We start from the raw sequence: 26816 nt of genomic DNA on the forward strand, positions 1-26816 counted from the left end.
CTCAATGAAGTGAAAAAAAAAAATTGTCAAGTTTATCTGGCAAGTAACTTGCATGATTGGAATTCAAATCCAAATCTACCTGACTCCAAAGACCATGTTCTCAGAAACCTGACAATTTCACGGCCTTTTAATAGCATTACTGGACGAAAAATGATGTTTTTAAATGCTATGAATCTATGAAGAGATGAAGGTATATGATACGTATCAAATTAATCACTTCAACGTTTCTGTGAGTTAGATAGGAAGTGGGTACATTATGCTCCATTTTACAGGGGATAGTAGAAATGAGACTGACTGTGGACATTTATTCATCAGCAACTTATTTCTAGGCACAATTCCAACCACAATGTTCATTCCACCACTAAGAATGTACTTTCCATGGTGGCCTGATAGCATAAATAATATTTACTATTTTATTAGTTATGATAAAAACATACTACCAATGAGTCAGACTATGGATTGTCAATTGGCTTAGCATGAAAATAATATCTAAGTAATAAGAAGTAAAAAAATACACTGATCACCCATTTTTCCAAATATACAGATGTCTGGCTCCATGTATACAAATGTTTAGTTATGTGACTTATTATTTTTATTTTTTAAAAACTGGGTGTTATGGCAGCAATGGATATTGCTGTAGTGATACAGTGACATGCTAAATAAGCTGCTGAACACCTGGGCAGCACCAAGATTCCAATGAATAAAAACCCTGAAAATTGATCTTATTTTGCACATACATACTTGTCTTACAACCAAATAATCCCCTAGAGTCATCTACACAGCAGTTGTATATCGTCACACAAAAAATATTAAAGTTACTTTTTAAAACCTTTCCAAGTGGTATATATTTCATAAATATTTAAAAATTAGTTTGTATTTGTCACATTCCCATTTGAAAACAATGCTGAAGCTGGACTTTGACAAGACTGTCTTATTCACAGATTTGTTCACTCATTCACTCATTTATCCAGCATGCATCCATTAAGCATCTACACTCAATCTCTTTGCCACATGCTGGATTTTATACTATTAAGACAGGCTCCTATACTTACAGGAGCTCAAATGGCATGTGTAACACAGATCTGTAAAGCAAATTTCCCCCAGTACAAAGTGATAAGCCCTCCAATACAGATACAGAATTTTTTCCTTGTTAATTTAAAATTAGTACCTCCCAAAATATAGCTATGCATGTAGACACAAAAAGGAAGTTGTTGACTGTCTCTAAGATATAGAGGAAAGGTAAAATGATATTTCAGTTGCCTTGCTTAAGCAGTGTATTTCAAAATTCTCAAGACATGACCAAGAGCAAAAAAAAAAAAAAATATATTTCACTTTGTAAACCAACACGTACACACACACACGTTTCATAAAACAATACTTACATCTTTACATTTTCTCTTAAAGCCCATTTCAAAAATGCCATTCTTGACCCACATAATTGATTTTATAATCTTTTAATAAGTCTCACCTCGCAGCTTAATGGAAAAGAAGCAATTATCCACCTGAAGAAAATAATTTCAGACAAAGGGAACAGTTTGTGCCACTCATGGAATTACTGAAGCCATAACATGGTAGAAAAAAATGGTAAAAATTTCAATGAAGTTGAATCATGACAGGCATGGGAGTGAAGAGTTGAAAACTGGATTAGAAGAATCAGAGAGAAAAGAAAAAATAAGGCTGAGAGGTAAGTGAAAAATGTAGAACCACACTAAATAACCAGACTTTTATTTACTTGTAAGGAATATACAATCCTTATGGTGAAATTAGTACTCATATATGTTACTGGTGGGATTATACATTTTTAGGATCATTTTTGGAAATCAAGTGGGCACTTTGTATCAAGAAACAAAAAATTATCATATCTGTTGACTGATAATTCAACTTCCAGAATTTTTTCCTTAAGAAAAATATCAGATTTAATGGAGACAAACTTAAGTCTGGTTAATATTTAAAATAATAAGAGTGTGTAAACAGCTTAGAGGTCTACTCTTAGAAAACTGATAAAATAATATTATGTAGCTATTAGAAATTATAGTTTAGGGGCGCCTGGGTGGCTCGGTCGGTTAAGCATCCGACTTTGGGTCAGGTCATGATCTCACGGTCTGTGAGTTCGAGCCCCGCGTCAGGCTCTGTGCTGACAGCTCAGAGCCTGGAGCCTGTTTCAGATTCTGTGTCTCCCTCTCTCTCTGCCCCTCCCCTGTTCATGCTCTGCCTCTCTCTGTCTCAAAAATAAATAAATGTTAAAAAAAAATAAAAAAAAAAGAAATTATGGTTTAATTCAACCTAAATTATAGAAGGGTTTATAGTCATAATTTGAATTCAATTATGTTCTAAAGAATACCTAAGGACATGAGGAAAATGCTTATTGATTTAAAAATGCAGGAGTAAAAATACTATTGAAAGATATTAAAAAGTATGCTAAATTATTATAAATTACACCTAGATTCTAGGATTCTAAATGATATTTTAAATTTTATTCTTTATATTTGTCTTTATTTTCCATATTCTCTATAATAAACAAGTACTACTTTCATAATTACAGTATAAATGACTTATTATTCATTATAGATTAAAAACTATAATCAGCTTATACATTTATTAATAAGCAGAGTTTTTATTGTTTCCTCCTTCATTAAATGGGGATGAAAAAAATATTACTTCCAGAGTTTAGGGGATTAAATGTGATTATGTAAGAGAAAGTGCTATTTTTAAAGTATACATTTCTAGGAAAATATTGTATGTATTTTTGTCTACTATTACATTTTCTAGCAAAGACATTCCATTAGTATCACCAAAATGGCTTCTGAAGTTGTCTAATCAGCATTTGCAACCAGAATCAACAGTCAAAATAGTAGATATCTTACAAGGATTCCACTTTACTTTTCTCTAGGAGAACTTAATTTAAATTAATATTTAATATTTATTCAAAATTATACTTAATTAAATATGAGAATTTTTAAATTGCCATATTCATCCTAAAATCATTACACTGTCTTTTGTGAGAAGAATTATACAGGTGATGATTTTTATGTATGTCTATTTTCTAACTTTTTTCTAACAAAGTTATATTCTTATTGCCAAACCAAATTATGAATATGAAACCTTCTATTATTTGGATCAATATAGAAGGAGCCTAAGACAGAACCTTGGGAACTCTATCTTTCAGGGAGCAGAAGGAAAAACAAGAAAAACAAAAAGCAAGAGAATGAGCCCTTAAAATTATGGAAAGAGATCCAGAAGACCATAGTGTTATAAAAATCAGGAGGGGTACAAATTTTAAGAAAGAGAATATCAAATTATTAGGGGATTGAGAAAGATGATAATGGCTAAAAAAAAAAAAAAAAAAATTGTTGGCACTGTGGACTTGGCGAACAAGTACTATCCCAAAGAATAGTTTTAATAAGAATGAAAGTAATTTGAATGATGAAGACATATGAATAACCACACATCTCTTTTATTACAAAGAGACTTCGACCTAAAACAATTCTACAGTAACATTACAAATGTATATTATGTATACACCAGTCTGCATCCCATGGGTTCTAAAAAAGCCCCAGAAGCCCTTCTCTAGCCAGTTTGAGGTAGGAATGTGAAATAGAGAGACTTTGTAGATGTGAAAAATTGAAGCACAGATGGCTTAACTGGCTTGTCCAGGGTCACACAGCCAATAGTAAGTGAAGGAGCTGAGGTATGAAACCAGGCAATCTGGTTCCTGAACTCAGGCTCTCAATAATTTAAGTAATTAGGCAATGTGCTTTGTAACACTGTGGCAAACTAAAAAATTGGTTTCCTATATAGAAATAGTTTGCACCTGAAATGATGTTACATTTGATTGTACTACTCACATTAACTAGAAAAAAATGTTAATAGAAAACAATGAATGATTAAACTGCTATGGTATTTCAAAGGACAATGCACATGAAATTCTTTGTTTCCTGCATTTATATCACAAAACTAATAAACTGAAATTAAGGGATGATGCTAATACATTGTAGAAAATACACCTCTTTTTCCCACTCCCAAGTTCAGTTCAAGAAAAATAGAAGTTGTACCTACATAGCTTCTAAAATCAATCATACAGACACTCTTTGGAGGTTGTTGTAGCCATGAGTGGTTGTGGCGACTGCCGTGTGGTCAACTCTGCTCACCATAATGACCAAAACAGAAAAATGTGTCCTAATCTTTTAGGATTAATTCAAGGAATGGATTCTGATTTTTAGGTTTAGGGATTAGGTTCAAAATCTAACCATTTACCCATAGTTTCTTGGTGGCCGTAAGCCTTTAGCCTGAACCTATGATGCAATATCTCTCAGGACCAAAATATGAGTACCTTCTTTTCAAAGCATACATTTTAAGAGAACAGCAGGATTCAGCTTCTCTAACCAAGAGTCCCACTCCAAAGATACAACAGATGTTGGTCTGTGTGCAAAGCAAACATCAGCCCTGCTACTGTGGTCTGTGCTGAATTCTTCATAATTAGACATTTATCCCAGTACAGAGTCAAGGTCGTTAGAGTGAAAGGCTGTAATGCTTACAATTATTTTGCCCCTCATGTTTCTCTGCATGAAGTCAAGGAAGACAGCAGTGCATAGAAGTAAAAGAAGGAATGTTTCCATTAATGCAAAGGTCTCTTGATACTATAGAGATTGGGAAACAGAGACTCTGAGTCAGTAGTAGAATCAGCTACCGGTTGGGTAGATAGCTCGACCTGGATTTGGCTTAGGATCCCCTCCCCTACTTCTCTTCACCCCTGTGCGAGGGAAACACTAAATGACAGGATAGAAAGCTAAAAAGTAAGGGGCTAGCAACCACAGCCTAATTAAATTTAACATATTTAAGTGGTGAAACCACAGGCAGCTAAAAAGGAGTTGTTCAAGTCCAGCATGGCCACCATTTCTAAACACAGTGGGTGTGATGAACTATGAACAGTATCTTCAGAGGAGAAGCAGGAAAGGAGTGTTTGTGGTGAAGTCTTAAAGTAGAATGACAGGAATAAGGAAACTAGGGCTGTTGATGATGGGCCAAGTTAAAAAAATATTACTGCAACTATTTTCTCTAAGTCATGAAAGTGTGCATTTATGTCAGGTTCATAGAGAACAGCCACTAATCAGTCTAGCTTTCAAACTTCTCCACAATAGCACAATGCCAGGCAAGACAGACCTTTGGGGATGTATATTTAGAAAAAAAATTTGCTGTATGGAATAGAGTTTAAAGAGCCCTGGGCTTGATGTCAGACCATCCATGTTTGAACCTATGCTCTGCTGGTCATTGTAATGGAAGTGAGTCCTTTTGCTTTCAACTCTGCCTTTGGAGAGTAGAGTGTGATGGGATTAAAGGATTCCCTCCCTGATTCCATCTACCTCTGAAATCTGACACCAATCACTTTAGCAACCAATTGCTAAAGTTTTCCCATTTTGGTATAAAAGAATTATTTTACACCTTGGTGATATTCAAAATGTTTAACAACCACAACATAAGAACTGATCAATTTGTACAGACACTGACCACATTGCCTTCCTTGGGGTTTTAAATGCACTGACAAAATATACTGACCAAAAAAGCTATAATGGCAATGATCATAAATTATAGTAGTTGAAATAATGGCATTTACTATATTTGTTTTTTCTTAATTGTAGTGACTCTTCACTCCCATCCATTTTTTTAAAAGTTACCCGTGATTTGATTATTTACTCCTCTAAGAGGCTTTTTAGATTTTTCCTCCACTAATTTTTTTCCTACTCAGGCCATTATACTCTGTCCTCACTTCCTTTTATCTATTTTATTTGTCTTCATTTAGCCATTTCTGTACTTTCTTTACCCACTTAGTGACCCTTCTTCTGATCCTCTTTTCTAATTGATAATACTCTTGAAGGGTCACAGATTTATTTTCTATGCTGTAAGATACAGTAACAATCTCAGTACTTATTAAATGACCAGCATCAGCATCAGCATCATTATGATCACCATCACTACCATGAGGCCCACAAGAATATCACTTACTTAATATATATACCCAATATATCAAAAATAAAACTATAGGTTTTCTTCTTTTAAAAAATGTTTATTTTGGGGCACCTAGGTGGCTCAGTTCGTTGAGCGTCCGACTTCAGCTCAAGTCATGATCTCACAATCCGTGAGTTTGAGCCCCGCGTCGGGCTCTGTGCCGAGAGCTCGGAGCCTGGTGCCTGCTTCGGATTCTGTGTCTCCCTCTCTCTCTGCCCCTTCCCTGCTCATGCTCTGTCTCTCTCTGTCTCAAAAATAAATAAAAACATGAAAAAAATTTTTTAAGTGTTTATTTGAGAGAGAGGCAAGAGAGAAAGAGAGAGGGAAGGAGAGAATGAGCACAGGGGGAGGGGCAGAGATTTAGGAGAGAGAGAATCCCAAGCAGCCTCTGTGTTGTCATTGCAGAGCCTGACACTGGGCTCAATCTCATAAACTGTTTAGACCATGACCTGAGCCGAAATCAAGAGACAGATGCTTAATTGACTGAGCCACCCAAGTGCCCCTAATTTTTCAATTGCTAATCTATGGTAGTGTAATATGTATCAACCATCAGATGGAGGAGCTAAGCATTTCTCAAAAATGTTGTAGCTGCCACCTGACATGCTTACCAAATACCCATAGTTACATGGCATTAGGCAAATTTCTGGTACAGATCTGGCGAAATCTGCCCACAACAATGGACAAGATTTTTTTAAATACAAATTTTATTCAGTTTTACTTTCTTAGCCTTGACTTTAAAAAGTGTCTCCAAAATAGATTACTGCTAACTTATACTAGTGGAATTAAAAGTGTGTCACTATGGTCCTAGCAAGTAAATTTTTCCCTTAATTCTGGTTTTTCTAAATGTCGTAATCAGCTGAATAAATTATAGTTCAACCAGCAGTGAAGACAACCAGATATGTGAATTATCCTTTGTCTAATGTTTTTTCCAGATGGTTAATTTCTGAGAAAAATCCAATCAACCAATTTTTTAAAACTCTATTCATCTGACTTATTTAATTTCCATGGAATTTAATTACATAATAGTGTTGTGTAGGGATAGGCAAATGTACACTAATGAAATCTAAGAGTTGAAAAGAATATTTCTGCTGCTTTGTTAAATTCTATTGAAATGATTTGTTCTATATTAGTAATACCAATTACACACTAGAACCTAAATTCTTAAATTATAACCTTTTCAAAGACACTTTAAAAGTAAAGATGACATACTTTATTTCCAAGGAGGTCTATTCTAAGGAGAGCTAGTATCAGATTTATAATGATGCCCTGAATATATTTTCAGAATCATGGTCTTAGGAAAAAAGTTTCTGAAGCCAGACAAAAGAATATTCTAAATCACAGAATAAATTACTTTAGAATTGATGCTGTCTGATCTTAATGGTTATTTAGAATTTTCAGCATTGATATGGAACCCCAAACTCATTTGTTTTTTCCTAATGGACTTAACCATACTCAGGGTCACCTACACATTTATTTTGGAATGCATTAAAGCTTTCCATTTGTTTTAATAAACACAATCATACAAAAGTCCTAGACATATTTATTTAATATTTTTAAAAGAGACTGAGAAGTCAATATATTCTGTTTCATTTCATTAATATAAATCACTCTAGTTAAGATGAAACACCCTACATGTGAACCACATTAAAGCAACACTACACCTTAGAAGAAAAGTCAGAGCCAGGCCAGCTCAGGGACTTGCCTCAGTCCAGATTTTGAACGTGTTCACAAACAGGTGCAGACTCTTCACACCAAAGCCAAAATAAAAGTATATACTCCCCAAGCAAACATTGGTTGCTCTCACTACCCTCACTTTGATTTGTTTTGTTTAAATTGACTTCATTATTTTTCCTTTATGGATCCTTTCTGTTCATTCATTCATTCATTATCGACCTTAACATATACTGGTAAGAGAAAAAACATCCTTTACTTTGATCTCCTTGCTCTGTGCCCTAGGATGAAAAATGTACCAAAGTTGAATTTTTATGACAAGACCATTCTCTATCAGTGCAGTTTCTCTAAGAGATTCTCCACCCTTGTAAAATGTCTGCTTCTCATCACTAGCTAGGATAGCCCCTAATTTTATCTAAGGCTCTTTACATGATATGTTGTACATTGTTTCATTCCAAATGATAGCAATCCAAGGCATTAAGATTATATGAACCAAGACACATTTACTATAAAGCTTGTGAAGCTTAATTTCCACTCACATAGAAACTTCCAGAAGCTGTGCACCTATTTTTGAAATTTTTCCTTTGTATTATTTTTCTGAGAGTCCCCATCATTGTACAAGATTGAGACCCATAAAAAGGGTCTGCCCCTGAATAGGAATGATAATATGCCTGTGTTGTATGAAATTATCCTTCCCTGGATGCCTGAGGAAGCGGGTCCTGCTCTTAAGGCTTGAATCAGCAACCCCTTCCCTTATCTGTGTTCTACTGAATGGTCAATATCTCATGCTTTGTTCATGTAATTTTCACTCCCAACCAGGACTGTAAACTTTTCCAGGGAGACTACTGGATACTTCTGCATTTTCCTCCATAGCAACTAGCTTAGAGTTGAGCCCATATTAGTATTAGATCAGTTATTCCTAAGGCAGCTTTATGCACATCTACTACTTATGAAAAATGCTCCAAGCTCCAAAGGCTGAACTGAGACACTGATAAGGCAGAATAGAATTGTGCCATTTCTGTACCACTCAGGAGCCATTTCAGAGAGAGCTTTATCTGGGGACAAGTTTCCAATAAACTTCAGTTTCTATGGTATTTCCCCAACAGGCATACCTGCCTGCCAGAAGGTTAGAAGGCATTGGTGTGTGGCTGGTCCTGTATTACCAAAGGGGAATAAAGTCTAAAGAATCTAAGCATTCAGGAAACCAGCTTTAAGTTGATGTTTTCAAAAAGAAAGAAAATGGAAAATGTTTTTTTTTTCATAAATGTATTTTAAAAGACAGAATTAAAGACATTCCATGCTAATGGAATTGTCAAAAGTTGATTAGATGATGTAATATAAATCAGTACACTAACATTTCAAAAGAATTACATCATATAGATCCAGGTCTTAACATTTTACCTGTACCCTTTGAAAATTAAAAGTGCAGTTTCATGGGAAGGCAAATAAAGGATGATAATTAGCAAGAGATAGTCATATCTGCACCAGTGGGCAGGCACTGCAGCCCAGATCCTCCTAGGGAAAATGTGGTATGAGCAAAGGCAAGCCACTGTGGGGCAATCTGAAACACTGAAACCAGAACTGATTTCTTCTCAGTATATTTCTAAATCCATTCAAGTTTGTCTTGGTAATGCACTCAGTTTCTCATTTTGAATTAATGGTGATGGAACATCCAACTCTTTTTCTATCCTGACACTAATTTGTGTGATCTTTTAAGTAACTTGTCCAACATATAAAAATGTCTGAGGACAAATCAATAGATGCAGAACTTTTGAACTTTGGCAAGAAAGACATTTCTTTCTTATGCTGGGCCCAAAAAACGCTATTAATGGGTCATGGAAGGAAATATTTTGTAGGCTAACTCTTTTCTCAGCTGTCATTTTGGGAAGAGAATTGTCACACATCTGCCTCTCCCAGAACAAGAAGTACAAGAGTCTCCATCACATGAAACGTTGTTCCTTGTGGCCACACCATGGTTTCTCAAGCACATCCCATATGTAGCACATTGGAATCAGGGTCAATTTAGCCAAGAAAGGTTGTATTCTTCTGTATTATCCAAGAAAGGTATTTTCTTTTAATGTCATAAAGGCTTATTGTCATAATGCTATTTCATGGTGTCTGAATCCTTTGATAGAAAAAAACCTTTTTGTCTTTGCTTGTTTTTATTTAGGCTTTTTTTCTTTTGCTTGTATAATTCAACCTACATGGACACCTTAAGACATTGGCTGAGTACTTATACTTGAAAGTGCATTTTAAGCAAATGACTAAGGACATTGTTGATTTATTGTTTTGATAATTGCAGTATCTTTTGAATAAACATCTGATAACCACAGCTGTGGTTTAATAAAGTTGAGAACATCTGTACATCTAGAAATATTATCTTTAGAAACCAAATGACATTGCCACACCATGATATCACAGGATCCGCTTCCAAAGCCACTTGTTTAACCAGGAAAAGTAATATGTTTTAACATTTACTGTCTTATTTCAGGTGTGCTTTCTTATCATGAAAGATATTCACTTAATTAAAACCCTCCCTTATTGACATAAAGACAAATTAATTCCCCCCCTTTTCCCTCAGCAAAACATAATCATGAATAACAAACGAGGTCTTAAAACTTTGTAAGTCCATAAATGGGTTTACCCATAAAACCAATTAGATGTTCACACTGCAATTAGTTGCTATTTGTAAGAGTTAAAAAGAAACAAATCCATGTTTTTAATGTGTCATATCTGATCTCAAATAAGTTTGGGAGATATGTGCACATATTTAAGCTGAAACAAAATATATACAGTAACTGTAAAATACAACCAATTTGCTATAATTTTGAATGGCAGTAACTTTACCCTAAGAAAATTCACTGGATGATTTAATAGTGATATCAAAGAAAACTGACCCTTTTTTCCCTTTTTCTCTCTTGTTGATTCTGTTTCTCCTTTCTTTTTTGGCTTTATGACTCTATGCTAAGGACCACGCAGATGCAACCAGTGGAAAATGGAAATGATAATCTGTAGAATATAGGTCATCCATGTGCTCAGTTTATCTAATAATAAAATTTGATGTATTATAAATAATATATAACATATATTGTACTTATTTTTAACTATATTGAGTATCATAAGAATAAATTATCTTATTTACTTTTATATTATGTTTAATTAATAATGAACTGTCTGCAATACTCACCAAGTTTGTTCCCTATATGTCAGGATTTTCCAAACTATGTTCAGTAAAATGCTAGTTTCCATATTTATAATAATTTTGGGGGAAAGTAATTGGGAAGCAGGGCAATCTATGTTCAAGTAATTTGAGGAAATAACACATTAAATAATATGATAAATTTCCTTAATACCTAAAATTGTTGTCTTAAATTTGCTTTTGCACATTATTTATCTTTAAGGGGAGATTTTTTTTTTTTCACCATAAGATATTTTAATCGTTGAGAAACACTTGCTGAATCTACTGTTTAGCACACTGTAGTATGGAAAATCCTTTCATTGCTATCTCAAATTTAGAGCCATTATTGGGTTGTTTGGTCTCCCAAAGATCTTTGTGGTAGATGTCTTAACTCTGCTCAAGCTGCCATAACCAAACACCATAAACTGGATGGTTTAACAACAGAAATAGAAATTGCCACAATTCTGCAGCCTAGAGTCTGAGATTAGGGTGCCAGCATGTGCTCACATGGCCTCTCCTCAGTGCACAGTGAGGGAGAAAGAGAGAAGAGCAAGCTCTGTGATGTCTCTTCACTAATCCCATCACATCAGAACTCTACCCTCATGATCTCATCTAACTCTAATTACTTCCCACAGGCCCCATCTCCAAACACCATTGCACTGGGGTTACAGTATCAACAAATGAATTTTGCACTGGGGATTACAGTATCAACAAATGAATTTTGGGTAGACACATTCAGTCAATAACAGTGTCTAATGAAAAAGCAAATATTTTGAATTAGCTGAGTATTCTAAGACTCTTCTTTTTTTCTGATTGGTGTTGAGTTGATATCAGGTTCATCACTGACCAAGGTCTGTCAAGGGCCTCCTTAATTTCTTTTAGGAGAAATTAGGGAGTAAAGGCTTAGTTTTGTCTTCTTAATGCTAATTTCCCTGGGTTCTCCATATGGTTACTTAGGTGAAGCCACATCCTTGGGGAGAACCAGTGCCAAATTCAGCCTGTGCAAAAGAACACTCAGAAAGGAGTACTAAATGAATGGTCACCAGGATAATGCATGAAATGAGAACACATTAATGTCAGGTTTACTTAAATAATACAAAAATAATTAAACTTCTTATTTCAAAAAGAGCCAAATCAGATGGTGTCATTCATGATTTTCCTAACCAAAAGGTGTTAAATAGGACAGGAAATGGGCTCTGACTCCATGTCCCTTCGCTATTTATGGCATGTCCAGGTCTCTTCAACTAAGAGGGCTAAGGGGTGAATAATTATTACTTCATTAAGATGCAGAAACCATCTTTTTCAATTGTACCAAAAGAGGAGTAGCAGCAAGCTTCAGGAGGATGGACTCTTTGGTGATATTATAGGTGACGCCTAAAGAGGGAGGCTTCCTCAATTTTGTTTGCTTCTTGGCTTTGGACTGGATTGGGAACCCTTATGTATAACCTGTTTGTGAAACACTCTAGAAGCCAGGCTTTAATTTGGTAGAGTCTCCTGAGGGGTCTTTATTCCTGAGGGTGTCAGGACAACTCTCACACCACAGGAGGGTCCCTCACTTATTTCCACTTCAAAGGGGCATTAATAATAATCCTCCTTATTATAGAATCCAACCAGACCTTTTGTGTTTTGATGACTGAGAAGTGTTGTATATATATATTTTCAATATATCAGGTGCAATATTTTCAGACCCCCAAAATAAACGTTCTTTCTGCGAAAAACAGGCACAAACAAAAATGTTTTGAAAAGTAATCACTTGTTTAAAAAATGGAAATTGGGCTTCTGTGTTCTAAGGAATGTATGTGCATAATGGTGAAATTCAACACTGGTAAATGATCTGACTACCTCAAAGTGAAGTTTTTGCCTTCCTACAGTGGCCTTTAACCCTGTCCTTTCCTCCAATCTGAGAAGAGCTGATGTTGATGGAACATATAATGGCCCCTTTCCTGTGTAGTAAAGTCAGCAATAAAGCTTAGTAATTAAGGGTACCAGGGAGGCCCAGCCCAGCAGGCTAGTGGTGTGGCGAACACTTTTAGAACTTCAAACAATATCAAAGTCACTAAGAAACGGGCCTAGCTCAGTTCTGGTTTGAATTAAGCCTCACTTCCACACGCACTTTTCAAATCCAAGCTCAGACAAGAAAGCCAAGGCCTTCTGGATTTCATTAGAGCCAATTATCTTATCTGTTTCATCTCAGGCCTGACCCTAAGGCTGGCAAACAGCTATTCAGTGCATTTGTGTGGTTGTTTGAGAAAGCCTCCAGTCAGCCAATGGCCCGAGGACCTGCTAATTAAAACACTGTTGCCCCCCTGCCTCTAGTGATTAAATATTTTCAAGCTTTTGTAAATAATTTTTCCATTCTTTGCCCCAAGCCTCAAAGGTCCAATACATGCAGTAATTTATTTAGTTTGTCAGAGAATACTGTTGGAAATAGGGTCATAATGGAACCTTTGGAAATTTTTATACGTCTTCGTACTTCTGAAAGTGACAGTTTATAAACCAGCTAAATGTGTATTCTATTCCTGATGTAATTATGCCCTAATGGCCTTTCTCCTTTTGAAGTGATATAGTGTATAACAGGCTTACATTTTGTCAATAATCATATTTCCTCAAATGTCAACATAATATCTAGCATCGGAATTTAATGAGATCATTTAAGTCCTAGAAATTTTATCAAGGTATATTGCCTTCAAGTTTTTTGCCTGAGGGTGGGTCACAGTCACAAAAACAAGATTGGGAAGAAGACTAATCAAATTCTTGCTTGCTCTCTGTGGCAAGGAACTGCTAGAGAACATGGTGAATTCTTTCCAGAACCAACTTCTGAGAAATCAGTTGCGTGATTAATATGATGCCACTTGAGAAAATAAAACATTCAAGAAGAACACTGAATTAAAAACTTTTCCCAGACCTAATTTATATGCACAGTGATCTAAGAATCTCAGAATGATACTTACCTTGCATCTGACCTGTGGTGATGGGGAGGACATTAAAAACTTTCTTTATAGCTCTGACATACACTAAAGCACACATGGGTTTGGTAAATAACGCTAGGAAGCCCACTATGACCCTCCTGACACATGGACTTCCCTGCCTCCGTGTTCCATGGGTTTCATATGGCCACATGTACCAAAGTGCATGAAACTCCAGGCTGTCATGGACCAAACACAGACAGAGTGGGTAGACACAGCATGCAGACACCTCTCTTCCCCTTCTGCCCTGGGTACAGCCACACAGACTTACAGCTCTTCTAAGCCAATTCGGCCATGTTTTATTGGAGAAAAATAAAAACCCAGAGTTTTGTTTGTTGTTGTTGTTGCTCTTTTTGAAGTATTACAAGAAAAAAGGTTGGCAGGCTCATTAGCTGCATCCAGTTTTCACTAACACACCTATGAAAAAGAACTATGGGACTGAACAGCTCTGTTTCTGTTGTTCTTAAAATGACACTTTGGTCTTATCCTAAATAATAGGCTTTTAATAAAAACATCCACCAAAGGCAAACAATTAAACAATACATAAAGCACCAGGGGGCAACGTCGTGGTTTAGTTACAGTCTGGAGCCATTCCAAAGGAGAACATGTGGGTATTTTACAAGGAACAATGCACTTTTCCAAAGTTATTATGAAACAACAAAATTTTAAATTGGGCCTCATAAGTCCTTCAAATTTGATACAAGATTTCATGCTCAGCTCTGATAATGGGAGTAAATCTTTACATACTAATTTTTTCCAAAGCATGTTTAGAGAACTGTGTCAAACATTTTATATATAAAAAACACACACACATCCATATGTACATATATACACACACATATGGTATATGTGTACACATATCTGTATACATATATATCTAAACATAATGCAATGTTATGTATTTGTGTATGCATACATGTATGCAAATATAGCAAATATTATATATAATGCAATGATATATATCTATATGATACATATCATCGCTATTTTAGAAGACAAAATATTAATTTGTTAAGTTTAAAAAATATTGACAATAGTAAACAGGTGAGTGATCCTTACATATTAATTAAATATTTTTCATTTGGATTCTAGATACAATTATTTGATTTTTATCAACTGTCATATCCTCAAGAAACAAAGTGAAATGTATTAACAAACTTTGGCAGACTTCAGTTCCCTGAAAAGTTTAGAATTTAATCATTTTTAACTAAATCAGTAAAATATGACACACACCAGATTTTATTATTTCTGTCCCTGCCTTTTTCACCTGCTATAAATTATACTATATTTATGTAATTATATTTATTGGAAGGCAGTCATCACTGAATAATTTCTGTAATGATATTTTCAATCTAGAAATCCCGCACTATAAAAGGGAAACTCACACAAAGAAGGGAACTTGTATACACAAAGAAAAGCCAGAGGCTTGATGTGGTAACTTTAGTGTCTAAGAGATTTTTTCTGAAACTGAAAGCAGAGGGTCCAGTGACCAAGCTTTCTTGGGCTATAAAACTTTTAAATTATAGATTTGTGCCCACTCCATTCTTGCTCTGGATTGCAAATAAATTCCTCTTCACTATTTTGCCTTTGACTTTGTTAGAGTAAAAATGCCCCTTTGTTTCTGAAATTCAGTCCATAATAGTAACTCCAATATTATTTTAATTTCAAGAAGGTATCAACCAACAAAAATACACATCCTAGGTAAATCAATATTTTTGTTTTCAAGTAAAATATGTATCTTTCTTTAATAGGTCAGATAATGTGTAGATGCTATTTTCCTGATGGACTTTTCCACAAGTGTCTTGGTATGCAAAATACCTTCAAAGTGAAATGTGGATGCATCTAAAAATTTTGCAAAGATTGAAAGGTGACTCAATCATCCATCACACCTCTTCTCCCACTCACTTTTTGAATTGCAAATATGAAATAAAATGGCAAGAATGTTATTTTGCTAAGTCTTTCCCGTTAGAAATTAAGTAGTTCATAAATCCACTGCCCTCCATATGGCTTTACATAACATCAGTGCTGGTCTTCAGAATAGAAGATGTTTAGACAATCCCAAGACCGTGGTGCCCACAAGAAAGATGGGAGATTCAAAGAAAAGTCCTCACCCTTCTAAAAGAGTGCCAGGGGAGTTTAAATGTCTGCATAACATAAATGGGAACAGATGCTGATTTATAAGTTTCATCTACATTACATCAAATCATTGGGATGAAATATGGAAAACTGAGTCTATCATCCAGATGTTTGATGTCATGCAAAGGCTTGGACTATTCTCTGAAAGTCCTGCCTACCAGAAAATGGTGTAAACTTCAGCCCTGAGCCTCAAAAGTAGTATGTGAACAGATTTTCTGTTGAACAGAAGTTTTCCAAAGATGATTCCTCTACCTGGAAAATTAAGTGAATTTCCCTTAGTGAACATTATCTTGTTCTCAAAAAAGGGACTACAAATTTGCATTTATGGTATATTAAAACAAAATTTCTCTTTTTCCACATTTGTCATCTCAACAAACTTAGTTATAACAAACTTTAGGTATGAAATCATGGATATAAAGGGGAATTATTTAGTTTCAAGGAAACACATCTAAGACCCAAAAGCACTGAAATTTGGTTAATAGCTGTCCAAAGAAATATAAAATAAGTGACTTCTACTTAGTTTTATCTTACCAGTAAATGAAGTATAATCTTAATATATTCACTAAAATTGTGGAAAAGTGTGACTCCAAAGTTTCTCCATTATATTTATATAATAATTAAATGCAAGACAATTCCATTATTACAAGAAGATAAGTTAATGAATTGATCTGAGTTGCTTGACAACCCAAAAGATCTGCTATTTCTGGCCTAAAAACCTCCACGTATTTCATGGAAAGCTTTCATCTCTTGATATCTCTGAGTATTACACATATGTTGGAAGGATTTAGTGCAAGAAAAAAGTTTTATAACCCATTGTTCCATCTTGAAAATAAAAACAAATCATTTTTAGTCACGCAAATTGCTTTCTTTCCTAGAACTTCTAGGGAAAAGATTTAATTGAACATAGCTACACTTTTAATTAGTCCTTATTATTTGGAAAACTGTATAACTGCTACACAAGTTCCTGGAAATTTTGGGCTTTAAAATTTCTAACTCAGAAGGGAAAAATGTTGTCTTAAAATTTTTACAGTGGATTTGACCTTTTTAAATAATAATAAAAACTATGTTGGAGCATTTGAACTACTTTAAATAGTTCTTCGCTGCAGATAATATAATTCGCCTTTCAAAACTTCAAGCACTTCAAGATACTTCCTGGACTTTTTACCTGAGCTCTCTACTGTCTAATAATATCATATCTCTTTGATGCTCAACTCAAAAATGAAGTTTGCAAGTTTCCTAAGGAAGACAGGTGTGCATAAGATCAATTTACTCTTAGGGTCAGGGAGCAGAATTCTAAGGGTATCTAGAGACACACACCTATAGAAATTGTAATTTTTTGATGAAAATTGGTACAATATGTTGCACAGATGAAAGAGAAAAAAATGTTGTTAAACTATACTTATTGCTGAAACTAAAGAGCAGATAGAACTGACAGCTTTCTAAAATTTATTCCTATGGATCTTTTTCTTCTGACCTGTTCTGATAAAACTTCTTGAAACATCTCTACATGCTGAATATAAAGAAAAGAATCTGGACAATAAGTAAAAGTGTCCATCACATCAGCAGTAAATTCATATGCATTGCTCTTCATTGAAATAAAATATCAATAGATGAAAATCATTACTGCTTTGTTCCCAAGATTGATTGACAAGTTCAGATTTGAAGCCCACATCTTCTTTATTAGCCAAGTCTTTCAGAAACAGAAAATGTGGGCTTGATTTGTGAGCTATGATAAATGGTCTGGGAAAGATGGTAGTAGGGCCAATTTGATATGTACAGTATTTCATATTGGCAAATTGTTTCAAGAAATTCCACCCGCTTTCCCAAAATTTCTTCAACATCCTTGGGAAAATACATACTATCATGAGCATAATATATTTGGTTGTCACTAACAATTGAGAATCCATTTCAAGACTGGGAAGCATCAACCACAGCTCTTATAGACAAAATAAGACCCCAAATCATTTTTGCAGTATTGAGTATGATTTTTAGATGACAACAAATCATTCTTTATTTCACAATTGGATCTAAAAGTTAATTTATCATTCTATATTCCATTAAAATTTAATTTGGTATTTCTCAAGTTCAATTATATACTCATTTCAAAAAATGTAAATGTATACATAAGAAGAAAATATTCCTTTTAACAAAGAGGGAAAACATATATTTCACACTGTAAATAGTCTGGTTATAAAAAGGAAGAAAAATTATAGGGGCTTTATTTGATAGGCTCTCTTATTATGTCAGATGAGGTAGAAAGGCACACAGAGAAGTGGCTTGGAGTTATTATGGAAGGGTAGTGAAAATCTAGGAGTTATTTTCAATTTTAAAAGTGTTACCAATTTAGATGTTCAAACCAAATGTTGTATAGACTAAAATGTATTTGCAAAGAATTTCTCACTATATTATTGTTTTGTCACTCCTACTCTTGATAGAGGAACTATAGCTTATAGCTTGGGGCCCAAAGAGTACTGTGTTCACATTCACTCTTATTGTCATTGAGTCCTTAATCACCATTTACCAGCTGTGGGACATCAGGAAACCTACTGAAACTCAAAAGGGCTTGGTATCCTCATCTAGCAACTGGGAGCCCTTAACTTGTAAGATGAAAAAAAAATGAGCAACTAACAAATATTAAGTCTTCAATGAAGGATCTATGCTATTATTATCATTATGTTATTTTTACAATGATACTACTTTCCACTCTCTTAGCATTAAATTATATTAAAATATGATAAAAGTAAGAACAATATAAAATATTTACTTAGTTGGCATTACTAACAAGAAAGAACATAAATATTTATTATGGTCTTACCTCTTTCTCAGACAGAATTTAGCAATCTCTTATATATGACAAGAATATTTAGAAGTCAGTCCTCTAAAATTAGAATAGTGATGATATGTTTGCTTAAATAACAAGGAGACAAAATAAAATATTGCACTTATTTATGTCCCCTGACCAAAATTATCTACCATCATTCCATGGTAAACTCAACCACTCTAAGAAAACTCCAGGATAATCATTACTGTTTAGCTGTCTAAGGAACACTTGCTTTATGAATATGACAATAAAGGGTTCAATTCTTTGTTCTCAAGTTATATGTGTATTTTTTTTTAACTTTTTGCCACAGGTGGGAAAGAATCATAGAAAGCCAAGGTTCCCATTTTAAAGATGCTGCACCTAGAACAGAACCAACAGTTTAGTGAAGTGAGAATAACTATGCTATCTAGTCAAGTTTCCAGTCACAGTCTTGTATTAATGGATTTTCAATTTGTTTATATCATTAAAGCAAACAGGTATGAACCAAAGACAGGAGAAAAAGATATAGGCTGTTTGGACTGTGTATGTACTCAAATGATTGGACTGCTTGGAAGATGTAACAAATATACCTACTTGGTTATGTGGTCTAAGTATTTTAGCAAAGGCCATATTTATAACTGCAAATATTTTGATTAGAGAGACTTCATAAGTCAGTAAAGAAAAAATAGGTAGTTTACAAAAAAGTAACAACAAAAATTTTGGGTAGATTATTTTCTAAATTAGAAAACTCACTCAAATCCCCTTTTTTAGTTGGCATACGAACAATCTCAGTGAAATAGAGTAGTTCTGGGTCAGAGTTTTCCCCTGAATATTCCTTAATAACTACTATTTATAGATACTTTGTCTTTTGGAAATCCTCAACACTAGCAAATATTAATTATGGTACTACAGACTATAACACACTAGCTTGGTGAGTTGTTATTTCTTAAATCACAACTTGTTTGTATCAAAGGAACCCAAATCAACAGTTCTATTCTACTCTCTTAGCTACTCTTCAGTGTATGTCAAATGAGTCATTTATTATTTTAACAAAACCTGATTTTAAGGGGCTTGTACTTCGTTTTCGAAATTAAAAATTTACACAGGAATTGTCATTTATTCACTCATTCACTCGTTCATTTATTTATTGAATAAAATAGGCAACATTTCAAGAACTACTAATGTCCTACTTCCACATTGGAAACTGCTCATTTTTAAAAAACATTTGGAGATGTTGACTTCACTAGATTTAATTAGGAGCATGAGATATTGTGTCCTGCCCACTATAAACAAACAACTTAAATGGTCTTTTATAAATAATCATTTAAACATCTGCAGAACTCTTAAAGAATTATTAGAAAAAATAATGCATCCAGTGCTCATCCAGGGACTATAGATGAAACAGAACAATTGGAAAAATATTTTGAAGTGACTGAAACAGACCCTGCTTAGCAGGCATTCAATAAAATATTTATTAAATGAAGAGAAGATATCTGACAATATTATAACCAAATGAATGAGTGTTCAGAGTTCCTTGTAAAACATACTCCTTGAGGAGCCAAGAGATAGATAGGTTTCAGATTTTTGCTAGGGTGACTTAATGGCAGGGGTTTCCAGTGCTTCTACTGTAGCCAGTATCATTTCCTCTCTAACTCATTCATTTATTCATTGATTCATCCAGCCAGCATCACTGAATAGCTCTTTTTTTGCAATGCTGTGTACCAGACATTTGTGACTTAGATTGGGGGTTAAGGTCTTATATTTTGGTAGAATTTCATTGCGCTTTATAACTCCTTAGTCTCTTAATTGATGAACAATAGGAAAGAGTAGCAATGTGGTGTGACAGAGAAATTTTAAGAGCCATAAACTGAATTCACACCATGGCCCTTATACTTAGTAGTTCTGTGGCTTATGCAAACAAACCATTTAAAAATTAGCCATAATGTTTATAAAAGTTCTAATCTAGGACCTTGCATTTAAGACATCAATAAATAAACATTAAAAAAAATTTTAAGGGGCACCTGGGTGGCTCAGTTGGTTAAGCGTCTGACTTCGGCTCAGGTCATGAGCTCGCAGTTCATGGGTTCAGGCCCCCCGTCAGGCTCTGTGCTGACAGCTCAGAGCCTGGAGCCTACTTCAGATTCTGTCTCCCTCTCTCTCTGCTCCTCGCCGCCCACTCACACTATCTCTCTCTCTCTCAAAAATAAACATTAAAAAAAATTTAAAAAATTTTTAAAAATGGGGGGCACCTGGGTGGCTCAGTCAGTTAAGTGTCCAACTTCGGCTCAAGTCATGCTCTCGCAGTCTGTGAGTTTGAACCCCGCGTTGGACTCTGTGCTGACAGCTTAGAGCCTGGAGATTCTGTGTCTCCCTCTCCCTCTGGCCCTCCCCCACTCAGGCTCACTCTCTCTCTCTCTCTCTCTCTCTCTTTCAAAACTAAATAAACATTAAAAAAAATTTTTTTAAAGACATCAATAAAGATAGCCATAATTATTTTATAAAATGGTAGCCTTGGAATACACTTTAGTTCAACATAAAAGATATCTGATATTATTGGATATTTTTTAAAGTTATGAAAAATCTTAAATATATCCTTCGATTTTTTAGGGATGAACAATAACTACATGGAAGAAATAACTAGTTATGTGAACTAATTTACATATTCAATTTAACTTTTAAATTTATTTTAAAGCTTATAGAAAACATGAAATTTTTTCATTTGCCTGCAATATTCTTTTTGCCATAGAAAAAGCACATAATAGAAACCACAAGAATAATCTATGTGACAAACATTGGTAAAACAAGCAGCCATCTTATATTTCCCTATAGCTTCACAGAGAGAGGCTTTCCCTCCAAAGATACTATCAATTAAAAATTGATTAACAATTAAAAATTAAGAAAAAAAGAAAAGGCCCCATTTACTTTTTCCTCCATCTTCATATACTGCACCCACAAATGGATGCCAGAAAGATCTTCAGTTTTAATACCGGGAAACAAGGGTTGTATTAAGAAGTATATGCTTATAAAGTAATACTACATCAAAAATTGTTTTTGGAGTTTATCTTACTAAAACTCCAGATTAGAAAGGAATTTGTATATTCATATGGGCAATTCTTTGCCAACAAAACAGTTTATGGAGTATGATCCATATTCCTGCCAGGCAATCCCACCCTTAAACCCTTAAGCCAACAGAGCAAGATCATTTCATGACTCTATGGTTTTCACAGTCTATTTTCTCTGCTTCGTATAAGTGCCCCCTACTCCAATTGCTTTACCCCTTGAAAACTCACTCATCCTTGAAAACACAGGTCCAACAAAACTTGATGAAGCCTTTCCTGAAACTCTTCAGGAATAGTTCACTATATTATCCCCTCTACGTCTAAGCACATTTGTTCTCTAGAAGAGTAAGCATCACTTCTTTTATGATCCTTGAGCAAGTCCGCTCAAAATTCCAAGTACTCATCACTGTGCCTGGTACACAATATGTGTTCTATGAATGTTTTTGAAGAGATGATTTACTTTATTCCTCTATAACAATTTCACAAGTACTTCTAGTCATACAAGTTGAATGGCAAAGAGACCTAGTATAGTTCAAAATTAACAGAATTATTATGGTTTAAATCTGGTTTCTAAATAGCTATAAACCTTAAAAGCTATAATTTTACATTTCATCTGCCTAGCTAGGTAATATTGCTTCTCCTCTAACTAAGCTTAGGTATGGTGACCGCACTGGGAAGTTTAGAAAAGTTTACTAATATAAAGTGTCCGCATTCCAGGCAAATAGAAAGTACCACTCTTGAGGACATTCAGTCACTTTCAAGAGCACTTGATTCACTTACCATTTCATTCAAAAAACAATAATGTATACTTAATATCTGTTTTCACATTATTTAATGAAATTGTTGTGTTCAAAGGGGTTATTCAAACAACTTTTTAAATTAATTAATTAATTAATTAACTAATTATTTTTCTGAGAAAGAGCCAGAGCATGAGTGGGGAAGGGGCAGAGAGAGAGGGAGACATAGAACCCAAAGCAGACTCCAGGCTCTGAGTTGTCAGCACAGAGCCCTACTCTGGGCTGGAACCCATCAACAGTGAGATCATGACATGAGCCAAAGTCAGATGCTTATCCAACTGAGCCACCCAGGTGCCCCCAAAGGGGTTCTTTGAAAACATTCTTACCCACCATTCACTTTGTGATGTGAGAACAAGTAGTACAAAATATAAACTCTCTTTCCCTGCTGGGTATGCATAATCCGTTTTAGGTAAAGCCTTAATACCCCAAATAGTATTATGATAATAAAAAAAACTAAGTTTTCCATATTGCAGATCAATGGATATAATCATTGCTATAGTAAGGTTGACAATTAAATGTATCATGCTAGTTACCAAGTTAACTTGGTAAACAAATAAATTCTTATGTGATGTATTAAAGTGTTTATCCCATTAGAGTTCCTTTAAAATATTAATACTGTTTCGTAAGTTGCAAATAAAGGTAAACAGAATTCATAGCAGTGAAACTTCTGAAGTTTCTTAATGCAATTTTTTAGTGTCATTATAAATTAACCCAAAATATCTTTATAGGCAACCCAGTCTTTAAGTAAATAAACTTATTTCAGCTATTTTTTTCTGTAAATAGTATAGATATTTGAGGGTATATATTTTTTCCAAAATAAAAATCTGGAATGTGGGTAGAATTGTCCTTAGTGTCTCAAAACCAAATTTACTTATTATTTTATTTTATTTTATTTTAGAAAGAGAGAGAGTGAGCAGAGGAGAGGGACAGAGGGAGAGGGAGAATCGTAAGCATGCTCCACACTCCGTGCAGAGCCAAACATGGGGCTTGATCTTATGACCCTGGAACCATGACCTGAGCTGAAATCAAGAGTTGGGCACTCAACTAACTGAGCCACCCTGGGCACCCCTAAATATATTTATTTTTAATGTATTTTTTTGAAAATAGATATTTTCTTTCATTTTCCTGGGCCTGTTTGCAAATGAAAAATGACTGAAATGAGAAATTGAAGTATGCATGATATATAGGACAGCAGAAACTCACTAAAACTTAACTTGTGGAAAAATTTCCCTATTATATCCTTAAGTTTCAAATACATCATCAATAGGATTTTCGCCTTGGGAATTTATAAATGGTTAATTTAAAAATAATGCTTCTAAGATTTCTTATGCAGTTGTTTTGTTTTCCACTAAACAAAACACCCCCAAATCATGCATTAACAATAGGTTAAAATCTCCTAAAATCTTGCAAGTGAGGTAATATTGACATAATTTGATATTTCTCCTTAAAATAGTCCTTTACAAGGACTGATAGTATATTTTCAACACCAGAGAATTAATGTCTTTTAAAAAAACCTCCATATCCAAAAGATAGCTTTTAACTTATTGCATTTCTTGCTTGAATTAATTTTAAAAGTTTTTTATAGGAGAAAATGGCAGAACATAATATGTATATACAAACATATCTTTCAATTACTGCTTACATTTTGTAGAGAAACTGAAAACAATGAATTAATCAGTTGATTTTTTTTAATTTATATTTTAAAATATAATTTGTTGTCAAGTTGGCTAACATACAGTGTATACAGTGTGCTCTTGGCTTTGGGAGTAGATTCCCATGATACATCACTTACATACAAGTGCTGGTCTCAACAAGTGTGCTCCTCAATGCCCATCACCCATTTTCCGCTCCCCCCCAACCGCCCCTCCCCCCTTAGTTTGAGATGTGGTTTATATATACAATGGAATACTATTTGGCAATGAGAAAGAATGAAATCTTGCCATTTGCAACAACGTGGATAGAAGTGGAGGTTATTATGCTAAGTGAAATAAGTCAGTCAGAGAAAGACAGATGTCATATGTTTTCACTCCTATGTAGGATTTGAGAGACGTAACAGAGGACAATGGGGAAAGGGAAGGGGAAAAAATAGTTTCAAACAGAGAGGGAGACAAACCATAAAAGACTCTTAAATACAGAGAATCAATTGATGTTTTAATGTGAGAGGGAAAATATACATATTATGAAAGAGAAAAGTCATTTACTCTACCATGAAATCAGACTGCCTAGGCCAAAATTCCAAAAGTGAGCTAGCTCCTCAGAACCAAGAATGCTGAGTGGTGCTATGTGCAAAAGGGAATCTGTAGTCCAATGAAATTTGGGAAATGCCTGTTCAACAAAATTAAGTAGGTAACAAAGGACTTTTCAGAGCATCTAATACGCTAACGTCCATTCTAAATCACATGTTATAATAAGCAGAAGTTTCCAGAACTACTTAATAAAATTTTTCCCTTTTCTTTTTTGTAGAGAGGGGATAGCATGCCTACGCCATTGGCCATATACCTATACAACTACAATTAGGTTTTGATGTACCTTTTTTTCTTACACATATTCTTTATGTGGCTTTGTAGCAATATTCAGTTCCCCTAAACCAAACATTTTTTAGAGCTTTGATGGAATGGCTCCTTTAGCCACTTTCCCTTGTTTAAAACTTACATTTCTCTTTTACAATTCGTGTTGTTTCAATGGACATTTGTTTTCTAATTTGCCACTCTCAGAAAAAGAAGTACCAACCTGAATGCTTCAAGGTACTCAATATCTCCCATGGGGGGATCAAGGCCACCTGTCCAGGCAATATTTATATTGTATCCTTCTCCTAGCCCTGTTCCAACCTAGGAAGAAAAAAAAAAAAAAAAACACAGTGGGCAGATGAGGGTGCAGGGAAGAAAGCAAGAAGAGAGGAAAACAAACACATGTGAGCTCTCGAAATAAACATCAAACAACATGTCAAATCAGCCCAACCTTGCTTGACAACCAGTGCTCTGGGTTATGCACTTGTTCTGCACTGGTTCTTGGTCCCATGGGACAATTCAGTAATCTCGTGTAATTTAAAACACCAGCAAAGGACAAGAAAATTAGGGGTAATCATGCAATGCAATTACCTGAAAGATAAAAATAAAAGTGGGGCTCTAAAGAAATAAACCGAACCTCATTTGGGGCTCCACTGCCAGGGAAAAAGTTCCCTTCATCATAGCGATGGAGTGAAATATACAGGATGCTGGGGTCAGCATAAAAGGCCTGCTGTGTACCATTTCCATGGTGAACATCCTACAGGGAAAAGAAAACAGATGACAAATACAGTCATGTCTAACTCTGCGTGGAGACAACTTTTCTCATTTCTAGTTCCCTTTCTACCCCACCCTCCTTCTCATTTTCTGTCTTCTCACTATGTCCCCCTTTCTTTCTCCCATTCAGCTTGCTTCCACACCACCCCCTTTACTTCCTGAACCTTTCAGGCAAATTACCCTTTAATGCACTCATTTTTTAAACTGGCTTCTAAAAATCAGGAAACCACAGCGAACATGCCCTGGAGACTCCAGATGAGCAGTCACTGAGAAAGCCCAGTCCTTTGGTACAATTAGATATTTATACACCGGCCCTTTGTACTCTTTGCTTCAGTGATGGAATCTCGCATCCTGTTTTATGGAGGAATTTTATGACTTATTAACTGCCAACAGTTCATAACCCCTCAGGCTTAATTAACTAGCCTCATTGGCCTCTGAAGAAAGACTAATGTTTAAACTACAAACTAGTATTTTGCAGAAGGATCTATGGCTTCCAGAGCATTTTCACAATTCTTGACAGAACACTAAACATACGTGTATGCATTGATTTGCCAAGTCCCACCATTAAGGTCAAAGGCTTTGCAACCAGCTGAGTAAATTGGCTTTCTTGGAGCATTCAGTTCAGTTAGCAATCCCTCAGCAGTTAGAATCACTTCAAAAGAGATGCCAGATGCAAAAAGGACTTCATACTTTATTTTGGTAAAATTGTGACGGCAAGAGTCGAAGACACAGGAGCATGAGCTCATCAGCTATTAAATCATCTGGGCCAACGCAGAAAGATGGCATGGAGCTTTATGCAACCTTGTCCAATCTGCCTAATTTTAATATTATATCATGGCTCTCTTCCCCAGCCTCCTTCTCTTTTTTCTTTCCCCACACCATACTGCCCTTCCTACAAAGAAACAAACAAACAAACAAACAAACA

General features: G+C 34.9%; 1 protein-coding gene across 11 annotated transcripts in view; it reads right to left on the reverse strand.

Annotated features, from left to right (window-relative positions):
* HDAC9 (histone deacetylase 9) overlaps positions 1–26816 on the reverse strand; it is a 938649-nt gene that overhangs the window by 168400 nt on the left and 743433 nt on the right. For all 11 annotated transcript variants that reach the window (XR_009260421.1, XM_058724883.1, XM_058724881.1 and 8 more), the window contains 2 exons: positions 25755–25874; positions 25341–25438 (listed from right to left, as the gene is read on the reverse strand). Coding sequence is in view for 10 of the 11 variants with exons in the window: in XM_058724883.1 (XP_058580866.1) it covers positions 25341–25438; positions 25755–25874 (218 nt within the window). In the remaining variant the exon portion in view is untranslated. The remainder of the gene's footprint in view (positions 1–25340; positions 25439–25754; positions 25875–26816) is intronic.

Source organism: Neofelis nebulosa, chromosome 4 (genome assembly GCF_028018385.1).
Source record: "Neofelis nebulosa isolate mNeoNeb1 chromosome 4, mNeoNeb1.pri, whole genome shotgun sequence".
NCBI classification, from domain to species: domain Eukaryota; kingdom Metazoa; phylum Chordata; class Mammalia; order Carnivora; family Felidae; genus Neofelis; species Neofelis nebulosa.